A 25377-nucleotide genomic window follows, 5' to 3' on the forward strand; every position below is an offset into this window, starting at 1 on the left:
TATATTGAGTAACTAATATATCTAGATAATATATGGATTAGATACATTGTACCTAAAAAATAAAGTTTTTCTTATAAATAGAACCAAGAGAGGAGTATCATTTACAAAGTTTGTTTTTGCTTCAACATTGTCAATTTTGTGTACCAAGCTGGGTGTAGACATTAACTTTTTTAGTCAATGGGTTAAAATATGACTGTGTCACCGAACCAATAAGGCTAAAAAGTGCTTAACAAAGAATAACATAATCCAAGGTGGCTTTAAAAAGATTAGAGTACCAAATCAATTTGCCTTGTGTGTGTAAAGGTTCCAAATTCCAATCATCTAACCTTAAAGAGTAATTTTAAGTACTAGAGAATAAACACAAATATGTTTCTCACCTAACATAAGAATGGAAGTGTTTCCCTACAAAGTATCATTGGTTGAGGTGTTAGAAATTTGAGTTTTCAAAATGTTAGAAATTTTCTCCATTTACCTATTCAGTAATCAATATTTTTGACTTTCGTGACAAAACTTTTAGTTTCCATGCTCACACCTTTGAATTTTGATATCAAATTTTGTTTCAAAGGTAAGGAACGTAACTAAATATATTGAAAATTTTAAACAGATAGTCTACTAATCCATTATACAGACACACTAAAAAATTACATTTCAAATTAAAATGCAAAAAAAAAATTACATAAAAACTAAAAATAAAAGTAAGAAAAAAAAGCATAGTGTACTCATGAATCATTCTTGTCCTATCCGGTGAGGTATATCAGGGAACCCCAAATCCCAAAACATCTCATCAATCTCCATGTTGTCTTCTTGCTGCTTCTATTGCCTAATGTTTTGATTGTGTTGTTGCTCTTGAAGGATGAAAAGAGCAATGTCATATGACTGACTAGGGTCGAACTGATGTTGATGCAAATGATGTTGTTGCTTGAAAAGAGTGTGGTCTTTGCCAAATTGCTCATAAAGCAGTGGTGGTTGCATCTGTTTTTGTTGTTGAGAAGTGTTCCACAATGCAGAGTTATGAACCATACAGGGTGTGTTTAGATAAAAGATTTGTCTCTCATCCTCCATGAATTGCATACCCCACACGACATATTCTAGTTTCACTCTTGCACCTCCACAAAAGGAATTAAACAAGGAACACTGCTTTGGATTCCACCTTTTCTTTATATCGTTCTCTATCTAGATGACGTTATTGTGGATTAACTATCTCATATTAAATTATTATCTCTAATTTATGGGTTGAATTCATGTGGTTCTATGTAACTGAAATTTAGAAGCATTGGAGAAACTCTATAGTATCTAAACAAAGAAGTTTGGACATGCTAGCGGGGTAGGCTCTATACTGGCTAGCTTGAATTTCGTATGGAGATAGTTAAGGATGTAACGGAGCAGAAAATGTTCGAATGATGTTTCTCCGCTTTGTCTTCAAATTTATTTTTCATCTTCGTCCCCAATCTCTCTTTGGGGAATATTTTTCTCCATCCCATCCCCACAGATCTCCATGGAGATCCATAAAAATCGAATCTTAAGAAATTTTTTATATTTTTCGATCGAAACTATGACACTAGTATTTCGTTATTATTATTTTTATTTAAAAAAACACATATATTTTGCATTTTCTTTTTTAAAAATAAAAATATATCTTGCATTAGTAAAAAAAGCAAAAGCACTTGTTGCCAATATTTTTTCTGAAAAAAATTTGAAATTCGGACACACAGATACCAGATGTCGAACCAGATGTTACGATACCAGGATCAAATCAGTAACAACAACAAGAACAATTATGCAGATAAAATAGGTTGTTGAAAGTAAAATAACATCAGTGATTGCTTACTCAGTTCGGTGCAATATCACCTACATCTAGGGGCTACCAAGTCAGGAAGAAAATTTACTATAATAGTATTAGTTTGAAACCCTAAACAACACATATTTATAAGTTTCTCACCTAATCACTACCAATGCAATTTTTACCTAGGACACTCATTGATATGAAAACCCCCTCTCACTTCCTACCAGTCACAAACTCTCAATAATAACCAAAAGATAAAAGACACTCTTCCAAGACAAAATCAGTTCTGCTTAAAAGCTTTTAACTGATGAACAATAGAAAATTTGACACATAATTCACTCTTGCTTAAAAGCTCATGAGTGATTGAAAATAAACAATAAAAATCACTCCAACTCTAATAATTAAAGAGATAATCGAGTGAATCACAATGAACAAAGAACACACTAAAACCTTAAACCCTTATCTCATGCATACGACTTTTCCATGTGTTTTTAGGTCATGAAAGTCCTTATAAATAGACTCTTGTAGTATGGGCTTGGACTCTTGACGCAAATTCAATCTTCTAGTTGTAAATCTTCTGCTAAATCTTTTTCACAAAAATAGGAACAAATCTTCAAAGTTTCTTAAAAAGTCTCCAAGATCCTTTTTATGAAACCAAATCAAATATGCAATGTTCCTAAAAAAATCCTTCCTTAACTGCGATTGTATGAGTAGTAAAACCATACATATTCTTCTTAATCACAAAACAAATCTTCCAAGATTTAAAAACCTGAATTGTCTTGATGTTCTAGTATAACATGTTACGATATCTTTCAAAACATCTGTTTTCTGAGATGTCTTACCAACATGTCAAGACATCTGTCATAACATCATGCTGTGAACCATACTTTAGCAAAATTTCTACCAATCATAAAACAAAGGAATTTACAATCTCCCCCTTTGGCAAATCTTGGCTAAAACAACCTTTGGAAGATACAGTTGGAAATACGGACAAAAACAACCACAAATACAAAATACAAGATACATGAACATCATGCAAATAAAAACAATTAGAGTTACACGCAGCAAACTCTTACAGAGAGATCTAGCCTCACACACATTGAGAGAATTGAAACTCTCACACAATTCATAATACCACCAGAAACCAGATGTCATGACGTCTTGTCTGACATCACAAAAACAACATCATAGCAAAACCCAAATACAACTGAGAAAAAGTTAACCTCAACACACAAGCATTATGCCCCCCGTCATAATACCCCCCTTATCTCATGGAACAAAAACTCCCCCTCTAGGATACAAACCAACAACTATTTTATTTCTCCTTCTTTTTACCCATAACTTTGACAAAAAACAATCCAAAGATATGACATTAATAGCAACACCTCCTTCCTCCCTTTTTGCAGTATCACCATACTACTACTCTTCGAAGATGCAAATCCCTACCGCACCTCTTAATTTTACAAATTGATTTGCATCAAATGCCTTGGTGAAAATATCAGTCAGTTGCTTCTCAGTGGCCACATGCTCTAAGGTAACAACTTTGTTGTAACGCCCGGAAATTCAATAATTCGCTTAATCTAAACGTTCGGAACGTTTAGTGAAGTTTTCGTTTTTTATAGACGATTTAGTCGGTATTAGTTCGGGATAGCGGATTGATATTTAATCAAGAGTTTTGATATTTTCAGTATTAGAAATATTATTGGAATAATATTTGAAGTTTTGGGAATTTTCTGAGTAATTAAGATTAGACCGGAAATATGATATATTGGTCGAATTTGGATTGTCGGTGTTATTTTAAGAACTGTATTTGATTTATTAAGTAAAAGTCGGATTTCTAGTCGGATAGTCGAAGAATAATATTAAGAATAATATTATTTATAAGTCGGAAATATTATATCGACGGAATATTATTAAAAGTGATATATTGGTTATTTCGGATTAATTATCTTATTGGGCCTAAGTTGGTTTGTGAAAAATAGTGTGAAGGCTAAGCCCAATTGCAAAGAATAAAATTAGGGTTTTAGAGATAGAGGAGTAGTGTTGTCATTTGGGGAAAATCAAGTTGTGAAGAGAAGGAGGCAAGTCTTGGAGAAGATGAACAAAGCTTAGAAACTTCCATCCATGGTGCCAAATTGGAGACCCATTGAGTTGCTTCAATTGATAAGGTAAGGGTGGGGTTCTCTTCCTATAATGGGGCTCATGAACAATTGTATGTGGGGAATTGGGTGTATAAATTTATTATATTTGTTGTGTTAATTGTTGCTGGAAAATAGAGAACCACCGTAAATAACATGTAGTTGATATAGTATTTTCCTTAAATTGCTGTTGTTGTGGGGGTCCGATTGAAGGAAAATAAGGAATTTTGGGAATATTACCGAAACATGAGATTTGAGTGTTTCTATTGTTGTTGTTGTATTGAATAAAAAAAAAGAATAGGAATATGTGGTAACAGATGGTAGTCGCCATGACGGCGGCAAGACCATGAACGAATTGCTGTTAACTATTTTATTTCCTATCTCATTTGTATCCTTTTATTTTGTTCTCTTTTATGTGTGTATGTTTGGTATCTTGTTCATGCTGATACTTCTATTTCCGTTTTAAAACTATTTCAATTGCATACTGTTAATTGTTCTTTGGTGTTCCTTATATGTGTCAGTTTGGTTTCATGTTGCATACTGTTAATAATAGAACATATATAATGGTATAACATCATGGAAGTGAGCTATAGCTATGAGATAATATATATATATATACATAATTAAAACAGTAGGAAGAAAATAAGCATGTAATAGTTGAAATTATGGAACATAATGAAATGTAAAACAGTCCCGTTTGATCGAAATAGTCGAATTAACCGGTATGATTAGTTGCCCGGAATTTGATGAAAATTGACGTGGTAGCTAAGTTTAATTAGTACATTAACGTGGTGGTGTTATTTTGTCGAAATTGTGATGTTAATTGGTCGATTAAATTAATTGTTGAATTAATCTCAATTAGTTTATTTAATTGAAAAACACTTAGACTTAGATTAATTATTCGGTTCGTCGCTAAATAACGGTATCTTGAGAATTTCACCGAACGAATCGAATAACTGGTAAAGAATAGAATTGTATCCGAACTAACCGGTTGAGCTATGTTTTGGACTTGGGAGTATAACCCGAAAATTCGTAAAGTCGTGAATATTAAGGATTTAACCGAAAATTAGATAACCGGTAGTTACGTAGGATATATTTGATTAATTTGAGAATATTATTTGAATAATTTTGGTTAGTTGATAGTGAGTTGATTATGCGACTAATTTATAGAGAATTATGAGACTAATGTGAATTGACTTAACGTGTTGATTTGTTGTGACATACCGAAACATGATGATGTTGAGATGATTTTGTTAATGTTTGAAATTATATGTTTGTCGTGATGTGTCGAAACATGACGATGTTTGTGATGATTGGTAATACGTGATGTTGTATATATATTTTTGACGATAATTTTGTGACTAAGTGAAGGTGAAACATTATGGTGACGTGAATTACCTCGTATAATGGTAATTGATTGTGATATAGGCTTATGCCTCATGACGATATGTGATTGTGATGAGTATGATGTGTTGTCTTGTTTGTCGAGTCACATTTCATATGCATTCTCTGTGACGGCCTGGATTGGCAAATTAGTGACGAAGGCTTATGCCTTGTGCCTCAGATTTGGGCAATTGGTGACGGGGGCTGAAGCTCCGATTGGTACCACATGCATATACATGAGTCATGTCCCATGTGTCATATGTGATTTATAGTTGTGACGTTTTGTGCATATGTCGTGATTGTATTTCGTGACTTGTTAAATGATGGATGTATGTGAAAATGTGAATTGATGATTTTGTGAATAGTATAAGGATATTAATACTTGGGAATGCGCTCAACTGAACATGTCTTAAGTGAATTATATGTGATGTTTTGTGACTAGATGCGTGACTTATATGTAATCTTTTGTGACTATATGTATGACTTATATGCGGTGATGTTTTAGGACTAGAATTGTGATTCATACATGTGATGTATCGTGAATTGGCTTGCAAAGTAAATGAATGAGATATATTTATAATTGATGTGAATATGACGTTTTGTGACTTGTAGTAAGAGGAAAAGTATGTGAGATTTGTGAGTTAGTGAAGGTATGAGGAGTATGGCAATATTAATACTTGCGATGTGATAACTATATATGCCTGAATCCTAATATACAATTTATCATGCGCTCACTTATATGATTTGATATCTCACCCTTTTCTCTTGTTCGCCGTTGCCTTTATATTGGTAACGTGCAGGTGTTCGAGTATGAAGATTTAGTTGCCGTTAATCGAGTCGGTTGTCGCTCTGATACGTAGCACTTGGGGGGACGATTTATATTGTTTATGGTGTTGTTGTTTATTGTGATTATCCTGGTTTATTAGGATGATATGTTAAGTGAAGTTACTTTATTAATATGATGTTGTTTATGTGATTAAAATGTTACTTGATTCTAAAATTAAGAATCATGACTCCGCTGTTTTATTAATAAAAGAAGTTATTCTGTTTTAGAAAGTGCTATGTATTCGCTAAATGCGATGAAGTGATTTATTGTTGAAGTGAATATGTGACGCCTCATTTGTGAGTCGAGAAATTTTTAAATACTCTGATATTTTCCGCATTATAATTGTCGGGTAGAAATGGGGTGTTACATTAGTGGTATCAGAGCAAGTCGATCCGTCCGGCCAAGTTGTCGAGTCAATTGAGTTTATATGATAGTTGAATGTTGTCAGTGTTTTGTTCCTTAGTACGCGACATGTGTGTGAAACACTGCTGGTACTTATTTGTTTTGTTGTAGGAAGTAGTTTGAGCGAAGTGGGGGAGAAGCTGTGCTCCTCGGATATGTTTCAGTCGTAAGTTGTTGGTGCAATGTACTGATTAAGGAGACAGTGCAAGTATTGTTGGAGCTTGTTGACATGGATTCAAGGTTTTGGTTATTTAACAAGCTCAGAGCGTCTGTAAAAGGAGAATGATCAGGAATTGTTGACGTTTACTCTTCGAAGGATGAGTGAACTGGAGAAGCAATTTGAAGGTTTGTTGAGGAGCAATTTTAAGATCAAGTGTGTCATTTGAAGAGTTTGAGAAATATCGTAAGGATTATCGCAACATGACGTTAATGATTGTATTTCGGATAACGTCGGAGATTTGTATCTTGAGCTTCGAGTGTCTAATTGACGTACCGTTTGAGCCTACAAAGAGGTGAGACTATACTATACCTTATAGGAGTGTTATGGATATAGTAGAAATGAAGCCTGTTGAATATAAACAGTTATTTCCGCAATTGTCCGAAATAAATTTAAGCCGAGCATGTTATTGTGTAAGTAGTCCTGTGTAAGCTGTTGACGAAGGAACAACAATTAAGTGAAGTATTGTCGTAGACCTTGCTGTAGGATTATTGATAAGTGATTAAAACTATGGTAGAAGTTGTCAAGGTTGTTGAAACCTTATGGATCGCGAGTAAGAGTCGAAAATGCGAAGAGATGAGTATGATTTCAATGATAAGAAGTGCTGATATTGGTGTGAAGAAATTTTGTTCTAATGTATCGTCAGAGGTGTTTCAGTAAGTAGTTGCAAGACGTCAGTGTTAGCAGGTTCGGATAGTTTTGCAAGTTGTTGAAGTATGGTATTTTAGTGACGTAAGTTCAATTTCTAAAGGAACGTTGTTATAGTTGGTAATGATGGTTAAACTCCATTATGATTGTCGGCTATCTATTGACAAATTGAGGACTTGATCACCCTTAATCTCTTGTTGATAGTAGACGGAACTGTATTGGATGTTATAGACTTATCTTATATTGTCTTAATGGTGTGTGAGGTGATAGATGCTGGAAAAAAGAAGTCTGAAACTTAGTTGAAGCTTGTGAATCGTATAAGTTGATAGAAACTCTAATAAGGACAGTGAATTAAGATGGATGATCAGAGTTGCGCAGCTGGAGCATGATGTGTCAGATGTATTGTGTTTTCTTGTGAATAGTGTTGATTGAATTAAGATGTTCTTGTAAGTAGTGGATCGATGATGAGTTGTGTGGTTATTAGTCGAGATATGTTATCAGGTTTGTATTATAAGTTTGTCGCTGTTGCAGTAATGTTGTTGTTTGTGCTTCGTTAGTGAAGGACACATGAGTATGGAAATAAGAATTGTATATGTGTATCGGTGTTGAGTATGCTGTTGCGATGATGAAGCAATGTTGTATCGTCAAGTATAAGCGAGTGAAGGTTGTTGCTATGTCGTAAGATGTTGTTCCAATATATTGGTTAAATGGTTGGAATGTTAGTAATGATTATGTTGCAAGGATAATTGAGAGTTTGACGTATGAGTTTTGGATTCAAGTCGTGTAGAGATACGAATATATCAGAAAAAGTAATAGTCGAAGTGTTGTCAAGTGCAACTTGAGAATGAGAAAGTTGGATGAGGACGCGATGTTAAGGATGGTTGTGTTGGGCGAATTTTCGAGGACGAAAATATTCTAAGTGGGGGAGAGTTGTAACGCCCGGAAATTCAATTATTCGCTTAATCTAAACGTTCGGAACGTTTAGTGAAGTTTTCGTTTTTTATAGACGATTTAGTCGGTATTAGTTCGGGATAGCGGATTGATATTTAATCAAGAGTTTTGATATTTTCAGTATTAGAAATATTATTGGAATAATATTTGAAGTTTTGGGAATTTTCTGAGTAATTAAGATTAGACCGGAAATATGATATATTGGTCGAATTTGGATTGTCGGTGTTATTTTAAGAACTGTATTTGATTTATTAAGTAAAAGTCGGATTTCTAGTCGGATAGTCGAAGAATAATATTAAGAATAATATTATTTATAAGTCGGGAATATTATATCGACGGAATATTATTAAAAGTGATATATTGGTTATTTCGGATTAATTATCTTATTGGGCCTAAGTTGGTTTGTGAAAAATAGTGTGAAGGCTAAGCCCAATTGCAAAGAATAAAATTAGGGTTTTAGAGATAGAGGAGTAGTGTTGTCATTTGGGGAAAATCAAGTTGTGAAGAGAAGGAGGCAAGTCTTGGAGAAGATGAACAAAGCTTAGAAACTTCCATCCATGGTGCCAAATTGGAGACCCATTGAGTTGCTTCAATTGATAAGGTAAGGGTGGGGTTCTCTTCCTATAATGGGGCTCATGAACAATTGTATGTGGGGAATTGGGTGTATAAATTTATTATATTTGTTGTGTTAATTGTTGCTGGAAAATAGAGAACCACCGTAAATAACATGTAGTTGATATAGTATTTTCCTTAAATTGCTGTTGTTGTGGGGGTCCGATTGAAGGAAAATAAGGAATTTTGGGAATATTACCGAAACATGAGATTTGAGTGTTTCTATTGTTGTTGTTGTATTGAATAAAAAAAAAGAATAGGAATATGTGGTAACAGATGGTAGTCGCCATGACGGCGGCAAGACCATGAACGAATTGCTGTTAACTATTTTATTTCCTATCTCATTTGTATCCTTTTATTTTGTTCTCTTTTATGTGTGTATGTTTGGTATCTTGTTCATGCTGATACTTCTATTTCCGTTTTAAAACTATTTCAATTGCATACTGTTAATTGTTCTTTGGTGTTCCTTATATGTGTCAGTTTGGTTTCATGTTGCATACTGTTAATAATAGAACATATATAATGGTATAACATCATGGAAGTGAGCTATAGCTATGAGATAATATATATATATATATATATATATACATAATTAAAACAGTAGGAAGAAAATAAGCATGTAATAGTTGAAATTATGGAACATAATGAAATGTAAAACAGTCCCGTTTGATCGAAATAGTCGAATTAACCGGTATGATTAGTTGCCCGGAATTTGATGAAAATTGACGTGGTAGCTAAGTTTAATTAGTACATTAACGTGGTGGTGTTATTTTGTCGAAATTGTGATGTTAATTGGTCGATTAAATTAATTGTTGAATTAATCTCAATTAGTTTATTTAATTGAAAAACACTTAGACTTAGATTAATTATTCGGTTCGTCGCTAAATAACGGTATCTTGAGAATTTCACCGAACGAATCGAATAACTGGTAAAGAATAGAATTGTATCCGAACTAACCGGTTGAGCTATGTTTTGGACTTGGGAGTATAACCCGAAAATTCGTAAAGTCGTGAATATTAAGGATTTAACCGAAAATTAGATAACCGGTAGTTACGTAGGATATATTTGATTAATTTGAGAATATTATTTGAATAATTTTGGTTAGTTGATAGTGAGTTGATTATGCGACTAATTTATAGAGAATTATGAGACTAATGTGAATTGACTTAACGTGTTGATTTGTTGTGACATACCGAAACATGATGATGTTGAGATGATTTTGTTAATGTTTGAAATTATATGTTTGTCGTGATGTGTCGAAACATGACGATGTTTGTGATGATTGGTAATACGTGATGTTGTATATATATTTTTGACGATAATTTTGTGACTAAGTGAAGGTGAAACATTATGGTGACGTGAATTACCTCGTATAATGGTAATTGATTGTGATATAGGCTTATGCCTCATGACGATATGTGATTGTGATGAGTATGATGTGTTGTCTTGTTTGTCGAGTCACATTTCATATGCATTCTCTGTGACGGCCTGGATTGGCAAATTAGTGACGAAGGCTTATGCCTTGTGCCTCAGATTTGGGCAATTGGTGACGGGGGCTGAAGCTCCGATTGGTACCACATGCATATACATGAGTCATGTCCCATGTGTCATATGTGATTTATAGTTGTGACGTTTTGTGCATATGTCGTGATTGTATTTCGTGACTTGTTAAATGATGGATGTATGTGAAAATGTGAATTGATGATTTTGTGAATAGTATAAGGATATTAATACTTGGGAATGCGCTCAACTGAACATGTCTTAAGTGAATTATATGTGATGTTTTATGACTAGATGCGTGACTTATATGTAATCTTTTGTGACTATATGTATGACTTATATGCGGTGATGTTTTAGGACTAGAATTGTGATTCATACATGTGATGTATCGTGAATTGGCTTGCAAAGTAAATGAATGAGATATATTTATAATTGATGTGAATATGACGTTTTGTGACTTGTAGTAAGAGGAAAAGTATGTGAGATTTGTGAGTTAGTGAAGGTATGAGGAGTATGGCAATATTAATACTTGCGATGTGATAACTATATATGCCTGAATCCTAATATACAATTTATCATGCGCTCACTTATATGATTTGATATCTCACCCTTTTCTCTTGTTCGCCGTTGCATTTATATTGGTAACGTGCAGGTGTTCGAGTATGAAGATTTAGTTGCCGTTAATCGAGTCGGTTGTCGCTCTGATACGTAGCACTTGGGGGGACGATTTATATTGTTTATGGTGTTGTTGTTTATTGTGATTATCCTGGTTTATTAGGATGATATGTTAAGTGAAGTTGCTTTATTAATATGATGTTGTTTATGTGATTAAAATGTTACTTGATTCTAAAATTAAGAATCATGACTCCGCTGTTTTATTAATAAAAGAAGTTATTCTGTTTTAGAAAGTGCTATGTATTCGCTAAATGCGATGAAGTGATTTATTGTTGAAGTGAATATGTGACGCCTCATTTGTGAGTCGAGAAATTTTTAAATACTCTGATATTTTCCGCATTATAATTGTCGGGTAGAAATGGGGTGTTACAATAAAATCTCTAATAAAATGATGACGAGTGTCAATAAGCTTTGTCATGCTATGTTGAATGGAATTCTTGGATAAGTTGATAGCACTAAGATTGTCAAAATACAATGTCATGACATCTTATGCGATATTGTAATCTTTCAGTATTTGTTTCATTGAAATCAACTGAGATCAGCTGCTCCCTACTGTAATATACTCTGCCTCAACAATAAATAGAGACACAACTTTGCTTATTTTTGAACCAGGATATAAGATTATTTCCTAATAAGAAACACTCTCCTGGAGTGGTTTTCCTATCATCAGCACTACCTTCCCAATTTGCATCACAATATCCTACCATTATGGAATTAGAACCATGAGAATCTAACATGTCATAGTCACTAGTACCATTGTTGTACTTCAGAATTCTCTTCACTTGGTTGATGTGACTCATTGTAGGCTCAGCTTGATATCTTGCACAAACACCTACAGGAAATGTGATGTTAGGTTTGTTGGCTGTAAGGTATAATAAGCTACCAATCATGTTTCTGTACAGACTTTGATCCACATTAACACCTTTTTCATCTTTAGATAATTTCAAAATGAGTAGGTGTAGGTGTCCTGTTATGACTAGAATTCTTCATACCAAACTTTTTCACAATATTCTTGGCATATGCTTTGAGAGATGAAGATATAATCATCCATCTGTTTTACTTGAAGTCCCATAAGGTATGTTAATTCACCAACAAGACTCATATCAAACTCATATTGCATCTGCTTGACAAAATGTTGAACCATCTTGTCTAACATCCCTTAAAACACAATGTCATCCACATATATCTGACCAATCATGAGTTTGCCATATTCTCCTAAACAAACAAAGTTTTGTCTATTCCTCCTTTCATGTACCCATTGTTGACAAGAAATTCTGCCAGCCTTTCATACCAAGCCCTAGGAGCTTACGTTAGTCCATAAAGAGCCTTCTTCAGTTTGGATACATGATCTGAAAAGGCAAGATCACTAAACCCTTTTGTTTGTTCAACATACACTTATTCATTTAGTACCCATTTAGAAAGGCACTTTTCACATCCATCTGAAATAAATTGAACTTTAGTAGGCATGCCACTTCTAATAGTAGTCAGATGGGTTCAAGTCTAGCAACTGGTGCAAAAGTCTCATCAAAATCTACTTTTTCAATTTGAGTGTATCCTTGAGCCACACGTCTAGCCTTGTTTCAGGTGACAACTCCATTTTCATCAGATTTATTCTTGTACACCCTTTTTTATTCCAATGAAATTTATTCCATTAGGCTTGGGAACCAAATCCCACACTTCATTCCTCTTGAACTGACCCAATTCTTCTTGCATGGAATTAACCCAAAATTCATCAGCTGAGGCTTCCTTCACATTCTTGGGTTCAATCTTAGAAACAAAACAAGGATTTGAAAATACCTTTCTTGATCTAGTAGTAATCCCTTCATTAGGATTTCCTATAATGAGTTTTTTAGGATGATCTTTCTAAATTGTGATTGAGGGACCTTTGTTGACTTGATTTTCATGAGGCTCAACATCTACAGTCTCAGCATTAGCATCATCATCCACCATATTTTCTAGCTCATCATCCATCTAGAATGATGTTCCAACATCTGCTCCGACATCATGTCCACTCTCTATAATTGAATATTCAACCACAACATTTATAAATTCCATCATGACTTTGGTTCTTGAATTAAAAACTCTATAAGCCCCGATATCTGTAGAGTAACCCGGAATATCCCTTCATCACTCTTGGGATCTATTTTTCTTTGCTTACGATTAGCCAAGCTGTAACACTTACTTTCAAAGAAATGGAAGTATTTGATAGTAGGTTTCCTTTCTTTCCATAACTCATAGAGTGTAGCTGAAGTACCAGTCCTTAAGGTGACCCTATTATGAATGTAACGAGAAATATTCATAGGTTCAACCCAAAAATGATATGGAAGATGCTTAGCATGAAGCACAACTTTAACTGATTCTTGTAGAGTCCTATTCTTGCATTCAACAACTCCATTTTGCTAAGGGGTGATGGGAGAAGAAAATTCATGGCTAATACCTTCAGAAGAGCAGAATTCAACAAATGTTATGTTTTCAAATTTCTTACCATGACCACTTCTAATCCTTACAATTACACTTTCCTTCTCTCTTTGAAGTTCTTTGATAAAGTTCACCCAAGAAAATCTTGAAAAATCATCAACAACAACATAAGCATACCTTTTTCCACCAAGACGTTCAACTTGCATAGGCCCCATTAAGTCCATTTGAAGCAGTTCCAGAACTTTTGAGGTGGTTAGATGTTGAATCTTCTGGTGTGACATCTTAATTTTCTTTCCAATTTGGCAATCACCACAAATTCTTTCTTCTTCAATTTTGAGCTTAGGAATAGCTCTGATAGCTTCTCTAGACATAATTTTCTCCATACCTTTCAAGTGTAAGTGACCAAGTTTTTGGTGTCACAACTTGACTTCATCTTCTTTGAACATCACTGATCACCTAACACCAAATATGTATCCCTCTGTGTCTTATCTAAAACCTACAAAAACAATTACAAGACTAGTCATTATAAATACTAGTTTTTTGGACTTTTGTTCAACATTATATACCCTTCGCATCACGATCTCCACTTGCAATATATAGAACTATAAGACAATTTCTAAACACAGTGCTAATAACACCTCATTTTATTAAACAAATTAATTATAATTTCTAAAAAAAATGAAATAGCCTATTTAAAAACTCATACGTTTGTATGTTGCTGATATGGACCTAATAAGAATTGTCATTTCAAAATAAAAAGCCAAGTAAAATATACTCATTAGTCTTGGAAGAGACGACAACTAGAGGAAAAAAAACATCATTACAACTAAAATTAGTAACAAACTCGTGCGTTCGCACGAGTTCTGGTACGAGACGCACATTTGTTTTAGATGTATATTTTTTAATATAAAACAATGTATATTAAAAGTAATTAACATTTTATGGAAAAAAAATAATAATTCACATTAAATTGTATCTAAAATAAATCAGGAACAAAATTGAAAATACTACAATGAAATTGTGTCTAAACAACCTTTTGTAACTTCATGTTCCCGTTAATAATCAATATTTTGATAAGTAACTTCATGTTCCCGTTAATATTTAATATTTTGCTCAATAACTTCGTGTTCCCGTTAATATTCAATATTTTAATCAGTAACTTCAGGTTCCCGTTAATATTCAATATTGTAATAAGTAATTTCATGTTTCCGTTAATATTTACCATTTTGATCAGTAACTTCATGTTCCCGTTAATATTTAATATTTTAATCAGTAACTTCAAGTTTCTGTTAATATTTAATATTTTAATCAGTAACTTCAGGTTCCCGTTAATATTCAATATTGTGATCAGTAACTTCATGTTCCCGTTAATACTCAATATTTTAATAAGTAACTTCAGGTTCCCGTTAATATTTAATATTATGATCAGTAACTTCATGTTTCCGTTAATATTCAATATTTTTATCAGTAACTTCATTTTTCCATTAATATTTAATATTTTAATCAGTAACTTGAGGTTCCCGTTAATTTCAAAATATTTTGATCAGTAACTTCATGTTCCCGTTAATATTCAATATTTTGATCAGTAACTTCAATATTTTGAATAATGTAATATTAATGTTGTTAATTTATACAAATATTAAATTTCCATTTAAATTTCAAATATTTACTTTTATATTTAAAATATTATATAATAAAAAATAGTTGATTAATTTTCATATTAAAATATTTGAATTAATAGTTTTATTTTTCCATTTTATATAATTTTCATATTAGAAGAAAATAAAATTTAGGGTTAAATGACTTTCACCCCCCTGCAATAGTAGCGAGATTTGGTTTTCCCCCTATTAAAATTTTTTTTTGTCCAGGCCCCTTAACAAAAAAGATTCTGTTTTCAGACACCCCCTATTCCATGTTAGGCTGACTGGGCCTGGAGAATCTTGCTGACTTACCACCAAACCATGCATGTTTTGTTGACTATAATTGCAAAAAAGTTCTATATAATAATATTTCATTCTTTTTCAATTAAAAAAGCTGTACATATTAATTAGTTTTTTAATTAACTTTTTCAATTCTTTTAATAATATTCCATTCTTTTAACTATATTAACCTTTTAACTATTTATAAACTAACATTTTAAACTAACTATTTTTTATAAACTAACATATTAACGTTTATTAACATTTTAATGTTTTTTACAAACTAACATTTTAATCTACCTATATATGTTAATAAAATAAAAACGTTAATAAAATAAAAACGTTAATAATTATAAAAATATTAATAAAATAAAAATGTAAATAAAAACGTTAATAAAAAATTTTTATACATTTTTTTAACATTTTAAAAAAACTGGGAAATTATTTTTAAAAAACATTAATAATGTTTATAAAATGTTAAAAAAATGTATAAAACGTTTTCAAAAAACCTGGGCAATAATTTTTTTAACAATAAATATTTTTATTGTTTTTCAAATTTGTATATATTATAAAAAAATTTGGGCAATTAAAATAGTTATTAAAATATTTAAATGTATTTAAATATTAAAAATTTTTATTAAAATGTTAAAAATGTTTATTATTAAAAAATGTTTATTAAAATATTAAAATCATTATTTAAAATTATTAATATATAATGTTTATATAAAATAGCTGTACATATAACATATTTTATATAATTATATTTTTTTAATAATTTTAATTAACATTTTATTTATATAATTATATAATTATAAAAAAAAGTTAAAATATTTAAAATACATTTATATAATTATATAAAAAAACGTTAAAATATTTTAAGTACATTTAAACATAATTATAAAAAAAGTTAATTAAAAACGTTAATTAAATATTTTATAAAAAAACGTTAATTAAAATACTTTTAAACATTTTATAATTATATAATTATTAAATAATACAGCTTTTTTAATTTATATATTACTGAAAAAGTTAATTAAAAAACTAAATAAAAGAATGAAGTATTATTGAAAAACTAAATAAAAGAATGGAGTATTATTGAGAAACTAAATACAGCTTTTTAAATTTATATATTATTGAAAAAGTTAATTAAAAAACTAATTAATATGTACAGCTTTTTTAATTGAAAAAAAATGGAATATTATTATATAGAACTTTTTTGCAATTATAATCAACAAAACATGCATGGTTTGGTGGTAAGCTTTCAGCAACCTATCAAAGGTGACCTGGGTTCGAATCCCAGATTTTGCAACTTATTAATTTGCAATTTTTCAGGCTTTCCAAATGCAGCAGCCAGGCCCAGCCAAACATGGAATAGGGGGGGTGTCTGAAAACAAAATCTTTTTTGTTAAGGGGCCAGGACAAAAAAAAAATTTCATAGGGGGAAAACCGAATCTCGCTACTATTGCAGGGGGTGAAAGCCATTTAACCCTAAAATTTATTAAAATTTTATTGCATTTAATTTCCGTTTGCCAAATAATAATTATCATTCATAAAATCATTTAAAAAATGATTGCATATTAATTATTATCAGAGATAAACATTTATGACATGTATGATTATAAAATAAATTATAATTAAAGCAATTTATATGTTAAGAATTTGGGCATACACATATGAAACGTTTTTAACTTGTATGAGATGGATCTTCCCATTTTTAAAACATACTTATTTCTATCATTCCCTAAGATGAAATTTTATGAAATGTAAACCTAAATATTTCTCTATCTTAAACCTCTAACATTTAGGAACTATGACATGTATTAGTCCCCTCAAAAGCAAACATATTGATATGTTATAAACTATAATAGCAAAAGATGAGAAAGACACCATATTTGTTATTGAATAAGTGCATAAATTACAAAACAGAAGACACTAAGAATATATATGTATTCAAAATAGAAATAAAAAGAACACATAAAAAATGCATTAAAAATCAAAATGAATAAAGAAATACAAATCATCTAAATCATAAAGATATCCAAACCTCTCAGATTCAAAGATTCCAATCCAGAACATTCCCGGAAAAAAAATCCCAACCCAGATTAAAAATTACAATTACAAATTCGATTAGTTAATATATTTGTAGATCCAAACTCTAAACATTAAAAAACAAATCAAGAAAATAATAGATCTGATTTAAAAATTATTAACATGTTTCTTGTTTTCAATGTTGTTTTACTTCTCGTTTTCGTCTACGGTAGATCTATAACCTGGAAAATAAAAGAAGTAAAAAAATGTTAAGAAGATGAATGAGAGACACCATAAGTAGCAGTTCTTAACGGGAATGCACGAAAAATATATATGTATTCAAAAGACACCATAATTATATATCTAATTATTTATTATACATTGAATTATTTGACATCATGTTAATTATTTATCTTGACTAAATATATTCAAAACCAGATGGCACCAAAACAAACAAACTTAAACAATAAAGATCCCATCAAATAAACATGATGAAACAAAATAATAATTAAAAATAATAAAGGAGTAAATTTTATAAAAAAACAAAGCAATATCTTTCTAACAAAAAGTTAATGTTTTATATATATATATATATATATATATATATATATATAAGCCTCAAATTAGTTGAATATATAGAAAATTTCTTCACCCACCTCCTAACCTTCTTGCTCACCCCTGGTGAATTTACAACACTACCCCTTGTTTCGGAAGTTCATTTCCGAAAAGGTACTTTTTTTTGAAAAAAAGTGTTTTCAGAAATGTATCTCCGAAAACGTGTTTTTTTTAATATAAAATATTGATTTCGGAGATGCATCTCCGAAATAAAGTTACATTTTTAGAAAATGTGGTGTTTCGGAAGTTCATCTCCGAACGCACCCCCCTTGGAGAAATTCGGAAATGAACTTCCGAATTTATGTCTGGACAGAAGAAAAATGGAAAACAACAACGATTCGCTTTATTTAATTGGGTGAAGATTACAATGATAATATTACTGAAAATTAAAGTTACATATTGTTGAACACGGGTAGGTGGGGATGAGTCAACATTTTGATTACGTCGTCCGCCGATCTTTGAAGTTTCGCGTCCAACTCGATCGGGCCTTTCGAAGAAAATCGGTCGAACGTTGTCCACAAAACCGCTAAATCTTCGTCGTTCTTGATCTCAAAAGGTGTGAACTTAATGCCTCCCTCGTCGTTAAGCGATGGCGAGCGGTACTCGAGCTTGACAACCTTTCGATTCTCGGGATAGCGCAAAAGCGTGTTGAGCGACGGTATCAACTCCGCAAACGGCGTGTCGCGCGAGAAGCGAAATTGGAACGACATCGGGTAGCCGGTTTCAAAGTAGACGAATGCTAGGTGGGGGTAGGTTTGTGTCATTTGTGTTTTGTGGTGTGAAGATGATGAAGAAGAGTGTGTGGTATTTATAGACTTATTGGAGCATTGATGGCCCAACAAATCTTATCATGCATCAGGGGACATTTCGGAAATGAACTTCCGAAAATAGGCTACCTCATGTATATTTCGGAAGTTCATTTCCGAATTATGCAGAAACAGACATAAAATTTGCATTTTGTTGATTGCTTAGTGTGTTGTGTAAATTGAACAAATGAAATTGACATTAAACATAAATTACACAAAGATGACATAAAACATACTTATATTATATATGTATTGAATCGGTCCAATTTTACATGATAAACAACAATACATACAAAAAATGATCGTTACAAACAAAAACGATCTGGAACGAACTAAAATTCATCGAACCAATCGGTGGATCCTAAGTCCAAAATAGGCACGTCCTTCGACCGCTCTTTGTTTTGCTCGCGCTCTTGGCTCATCATTTCTTCAAACTCCGCCATTCTTGAAACGAAAGGATCCGGCCAAGTCTCCGCCTCATTTGAACGATGTGCGGTCCATTGACAACAAGTAGCTGGTATAGGACACCCCGGTTTCAAAAAAACTTGGACAAAGTGCCGCGATCGTAGATACCCGATGCATATGATCCGGCCCGACGAGTCTAATGGCGGTCGACTATGAAGTGGAAAGAAAGTCTCACTTAGTCCAAACCTCGTCAAATCGACGCATACAATATCATAGGCACTTGCTATTAGATGACCCATATCGGGGAATGACATCCACTTCGAGACCGGAGCGATACCGGTAAGTGATGGAACAAGTGAATCATGAATTTTCGCAAACTTTTCTTGATTTTCATATAGTCGTCCGTAGATGTCCCGATACGAAGTCAACTCCGCAATGAGTTCCCGTCGGACTAAAGTGTGATTATTTTCCCCTTTACCGAGCAAACCCACAACGGCCCGATATCCACAATTGCTGTCGCCGCCAACATCAATGATGTTATCGATATATTTGTGCATAAAAAGTGGCATCTCATCAATGTAGACAATTTGTGATTTTTTGATCGGCGGTGTGCGAGGTGGCTTCGAAATACGGGCTCCTTTGTTACCACTACACTTAGACTTCGGTGTCTCATGAATTTCCGGGAACAATGCATCCACATGTTCAAAATAGGAAGGAGATCGTTTTGTTGACGTGTCATCTTGTGTAATTTTGGACTTTTTCGGTGCACCTTTCGTTTTAACCGGTTGAGATGGCGGTTTCAAATCGGTGGTCTCCGGAAATGCGATCTTTCGCAATTGTTCTTTTATGTGCATTTTTGTTGTGTCGTCCGCTTTAGCAAACTTCTCCATTATCACTTCCAACTCGTCGGAGATGGTGATTTTTGAGTCATTTTCTTTCGGCGGGTCAAAATCATCAAAACGAAGTTTCTTCCAATGGTCGGCTACCTCATCCATGCGTATGGGTGAATTCAAATTTTTCTTTTTTGCAAGTATACAAGCACACGGAAGGCCATATGTAGTTCTAATGGTGCACCCACATAATGAACTATCCGTCCCCGTGGTCTCCGACCGCTTAGCTTCATGAAACAAAAAATTCAAACCCGTTCGAGATATGTTGTAAATCAATTGGGAGAATAGAATTTGGCCCTTATACCGGTGTTCCATAACCGTCTTGCTCCGACCAAACGATGTTTGAATTTCATTGTGTTGATTTTCAAGCATTTGGTTCACGGTGTCCCATCCGCGACACAAATCTCCCTTGCTATCACCCAACCACCTCTTGAAGACCGCATGTGCGGATTCAACTCGGTTAGTCGTGGTGCAACCAAGATGTCTAACCCGATTTGTCCAAGCGCACACGACTTTTTCTCTAACTTTGTCAAGAATGGTGGATTCGACGTAATGACAAAAAGTCTTAATGGAACCACACAAAGACCTAAAGTGTACCAATTTCTTGGTATAATCCTCTTCGGAGTATGCATCCAAAATTCCCCTCCATGCCGACATTATCCTATCAACCACAACACCGGCTTTGACAACTTTACCGTTTTCATCCGGCCTATCTTTTGTCCCAACCGCGGGTTTCAACTTGCTTCTCACGTTGCAAGTTATGTGATACCGGCAAAGTAAAGCGGTAGATGTCGGGAAGACGGTATCGACCGCATTCATCAAAGCATTGTCCCGATCGGTGACAATGACGTTTGGCATAACCTCTTGATCAACTAACAAAGACTTGCAAATTCTCAAGGCCCACTTAAAGTTGTCTTCTTTTTCACACTCCAAAAAAGCAAACCCCACCGAATAAGTCTTGTCCGTCGAGGTCACACCGACGATCTCTAGAAGAGGAAGCCTATACTTGTTTGTCTTGTACGTCGAATCCATGACAAGAACGGTTGGAAATGTGTTGAATAATTTGATACTTTCGGGATGAGTCCAAAAAATACCACGCACCGTAACTTTGTCCTCGGAGGTTCGGAAGCTTGAAACATAATTGTTATCGCCTAGTAGTTTCAAAAGTTGTTGCATTTCCGACCGAGGGCCCATATTCAAAACCTTGAGATTGTGCCGTTCATTGTAAATTTGTTTGATATTTGAAACGCTATCCGGTTTCTTACGCTTCAAATCGGCAAGTATGTTGCGAGGCGCCACTTTGACTATCGTTATGTCCGATATCACATTCCTCTCTTCGCGAGACAAACGACACGCCATTGGATGCCCGTGTAACTTGACATCCAAGGCATGATTATGCATTCCACAAATTACGGTTAACCACCACAAATCATCAACCCTCCGAGTGGCACGCAACTTAAACGGACATCCGCACTTTCTCGATCCCGTGTCCTCGTGTTTTAGCACCCGGTTTGATTGTACATAATTACCACCCCGTTCGCAATTCAAAACAACGAAAGCTTTCCGCCTACTATTTCCGTTGTCCGACCTTAAAATAACAATTCCAAATCCATGTCTGTTAGCTTCCTTCCGAACCCAATCAATCAATTGTTCACGACTACCGAAGCTCCGATCATTTGTAAAATGTTGCCGAACATCGACCGCATTGATCATAGGAGTAACGTCAATAACCGGATCGTTATTAACGTTGACAATTTCCGAAACTAATACTCCATCGTCTTGCACAATGTTGTCCGGATGCACCATATCTAACAAATGAATAAATTAGCAAAATTGGCCAAAACTGTTTTTTTTTAAACTGCCAGGGCATATTTTGGAAGTTCATTTCCGAAATTTTTTAGGTAATATATTTCGGAAATGAACTTCCGAACCATATCAGTTTTCAACATAAATTTGTTGAATCAATGTAGTGAAATAGGGGATGAAATGAGAGATGTTTACCTGAAATTGTAGCTTTCTATGCTCCCTTTAACGTGATCAACGGTTTGAAACTTGATTTTAGGGCGAAAAATTGATGGAGATTGATTGGGTTTTAGAGAGGGTTTTGAGAAGTTTTGGAGAAAAATGATGAAATAGTGAAGGAGGGAAATTTGTATATGCAGCAACAGTTTCGGAAATGAACTTCCGAAAATATGCACGGATTTTGAATTTTTTTTGACTTCGGAAATGCATCTCCGAAAACACCAAAAAATTGGTGTTTTCGGAGATGCATTTCCGAAGTCAACAAAAATTCAAAAAAAAAATATAACTTCGGAGATTCATCTCCGAAGCAGTGGTAGTTTAGGTTTTTCGCTGGGGGTGACCCCCATAGGGAGGTGGGTAAAGAAATTTTCAATATATATTATATTGTAAAATAGAGAAAGAGTGAAAGTGAAAATGTTATTATATTAATTTAAGAATTTGAAGATTTATGTATACTCCTAAAATTTGAAGCTTTAATGCTATGCCTAATAACTCAATAACACATAGTATCCAATGTAGTAGCCATAATAGTTGTTCCAATAATAGTTACTCCAATTGCAAGCCACCTTTGATTTATCCCAACAACTACTAAAGACAGTGTCACAAATGAAACAGAAATAAGCACACAAGCCAACCACATTAGTTTGTTAATAATAGCCATCATTTTCTTGTTTTCTTTGCTTTCAATAACAAGTATTGAAGTTTGAACCACCACAACCGCTAAGGAAATGAAAAGTACGAACAAATCGAACACGTAGAAACGATCAAATCAGTTCTTTAGTCTATAAGTCAGCATACAATTTAGCCAACAACAACCCTTTAATGTTGGTAGGAATTGTTAAAAGATAGATATCAAGATGAAATAGCCGAAAAAATGAAACAACCATAAAAACAAAAACTAGAAAAGCAATTCAAATCTGATAGATCGGGACATACCTTTCTATTTTACCTACAAATTATTTGTTGTTGTTGACGACGAAGGAAGTTAGAAACCCAGAGATTAAACCTAAAGAACCTGGAAAACAAAAAAAGAGTGAAGCTACAAATCAAATGGATCTTCTTTGATATCGCAGATCTGAAAAATACCACTAATCTTTTTCACATATAGATCGAAACATTCACTAATCAGTAAACACCATGAATATAAAAACCAGTAAAAATCACATCCTTTTCATGGAACTAACACTAAAATATACAACAAAAATTGGAAAAGCAATTCAAACCCATCCGAAAAAACGAAACAACCATAAAAACGAAAACAGGAAAAACAATTCAAACCTGATAGATCGGAACATAACAAATGAGTTTAAACACAAATCATTTCAGAGAGAAGTTTGAAGATCCAAGCAGGTTGTGTAATGAGAAGAGAGAAGAATATACAAAATTTATTTTGAAAGAAATAGAAGCAACAAGAAGCAATCTGCTACATATCTTACTATAATACTATTGATTTGAAAGAAACTTTATTTAATATTAGAAAAAAATGAAAACATGATGCATAACATTAAAAGAAAGAAGTGATGTGAGGTTGGAAATAATAAAAAATGTTTCTTTTAAGTATAAGAAGTAACTTGTGTTTTCAGCAAGTAGTATTGAACCAAAGCAACGATGGAGGAATTTGAAAGCATCCATGTGGCATCGTTTAGAAGCAGAAGGGCTATTGTGTAATTTCCAGAGCATAGAATTTTCTTATATGATAGATACTAAGTATAATCATTATGAAGACAATAGAAAAAAAAATTAAATAATAGAGGCTATACACAAATAGTACATCAGAAAAACAATGCTTATACTTAACTACATACATCGGCTAAAAGTAACATAATTCATTTTTCAGGTCACATAATTCAGTGATAGTTTCAAGCCCTCGACCAAAAATTCCCATGGATATCTCAATACTCACTAGGAATACTCTGAGGTAGAAGAGATCATAAAAGAGGAAGAATGAAATATTCACTCATATTTATATGAAAGATAGAGCTCACGATTTCGAAACACATGGGTAACACTACCACGCAGCAAGAGCAGTTGCAAGACTAAACAATCTGTTAAAAGTTACTATAGTAGTCAGGGGGGCGGTTCACAAAGGTTTTTTTAATACCACAATAGCTCCATGTTGCTTACACTAAACCAAACATAGTTTTATATTAAGAGTGTTTCAATAAAGAGTAATATTGTTGTTTTTTACAGAGTAATTTTCGCAAAAAGTGCGAAAGGCATTATCATTAATTAACAATTATATTGTTAGTATAGAAATCACTTATAGGTCAGTTTCCCCAACAGTTGTCCAATTTTGTATTTATAGGCTTCGTAAGAATTCACATGTAAAATTACTTGAAATGTTAAAGAGAAAATATGTTGAAGGAACGAAAGATGAAACTAAAACTAAAACCTAAACTTACCGAGTTTCTTGTTGATTATGGTCGTGTCAGTAATTATCTTGTCATTGTCATCATATCCTTCAATGTAAAATTCTTTTGAGCTCACATCGATTATAGATGTTTCAAGAGGTTGATCTCCACTTACCTTTGAATAGACCTGTAAAATGGAATAAAACATCATTGCTAAATTCCAACAAGGTTAAATTCTAATATTAGAACTAAATGATAATAATAATCATTTTACTTGGATCATCATTTCAACAAGCTGCCTAACTATAACCTCGTTGTTTGGGTTACCTACATTGAAGGTGTGGTCATTGGCTCTAGTAGGGTTTTCCTATCAACAAACATGTCACAAAATCTTTAGCAGACGAACCGACAATGATAATAAGTATTAAAGGAACATAATATCACATAACCTACCATAATCAATAGGACAACTTCATTAGCATCTTTGATATAAACAAAGGTTCTCTAGGATTATCCACCGTCAACAAGCTTGAGGGGCTCTCCTCTGAGAAGATTCTACAGAAAAGTAATAGACAAAATATTTTAACAACTATTTAAATCTTCTTCAGCTAAGACATCTAGAAAATTTAAGAAAATCGAAAATGAAATGTAACCGACATTGCTGAAGCATATAAGAACCCGAGGAACACCCTCACTTGGATCATCGATGTCGTGAATGAAGTCCATTATGGGTCCAATCCAATTAAAGAACCTCACAATAGTAAACTCCAATATGTTTCAGCACCATC

The 25377-nt window shown here is 33.1% G+C and overlaps 1 protein-coding gene across 1 annotated transcript; it reads right to left on the minus strand.

The window, feature by feature from the left end:
* Positions 1-11704: 11704 nt before the first annotated feature.
* On the minus strand, positions 11705-12025 carry LOC131604896 (uncharacterized mitochondrial protein AtMg00810-like). Its single transcript, XM_058877311.1, has one exon. The coding sequence runs from the start codon at positions 12023-12025 to the stop codon at positions 11705-11707; it is 321 nt and encodes a 106-aa protein (XP_058733294.1).
* Between the last annotated feature and the right edge of the window lie 13352 nt (positions 12026-25377).

This window comes from Vicia villosa, linkage group LG5 (assembly GCF_029867415.1).
Source record: "Vicia villosa cultivar HV-30 ecotype Madison, WI linkage group LG5, Vvil1.0, whole genome shotgun sequence".
Lineage (NCBI taxonomy): Eukaryota > Viridiplantae > Streptophyta > Magnoliopsida > Fabales > Fabaceae > Vicia > Vicia villosa.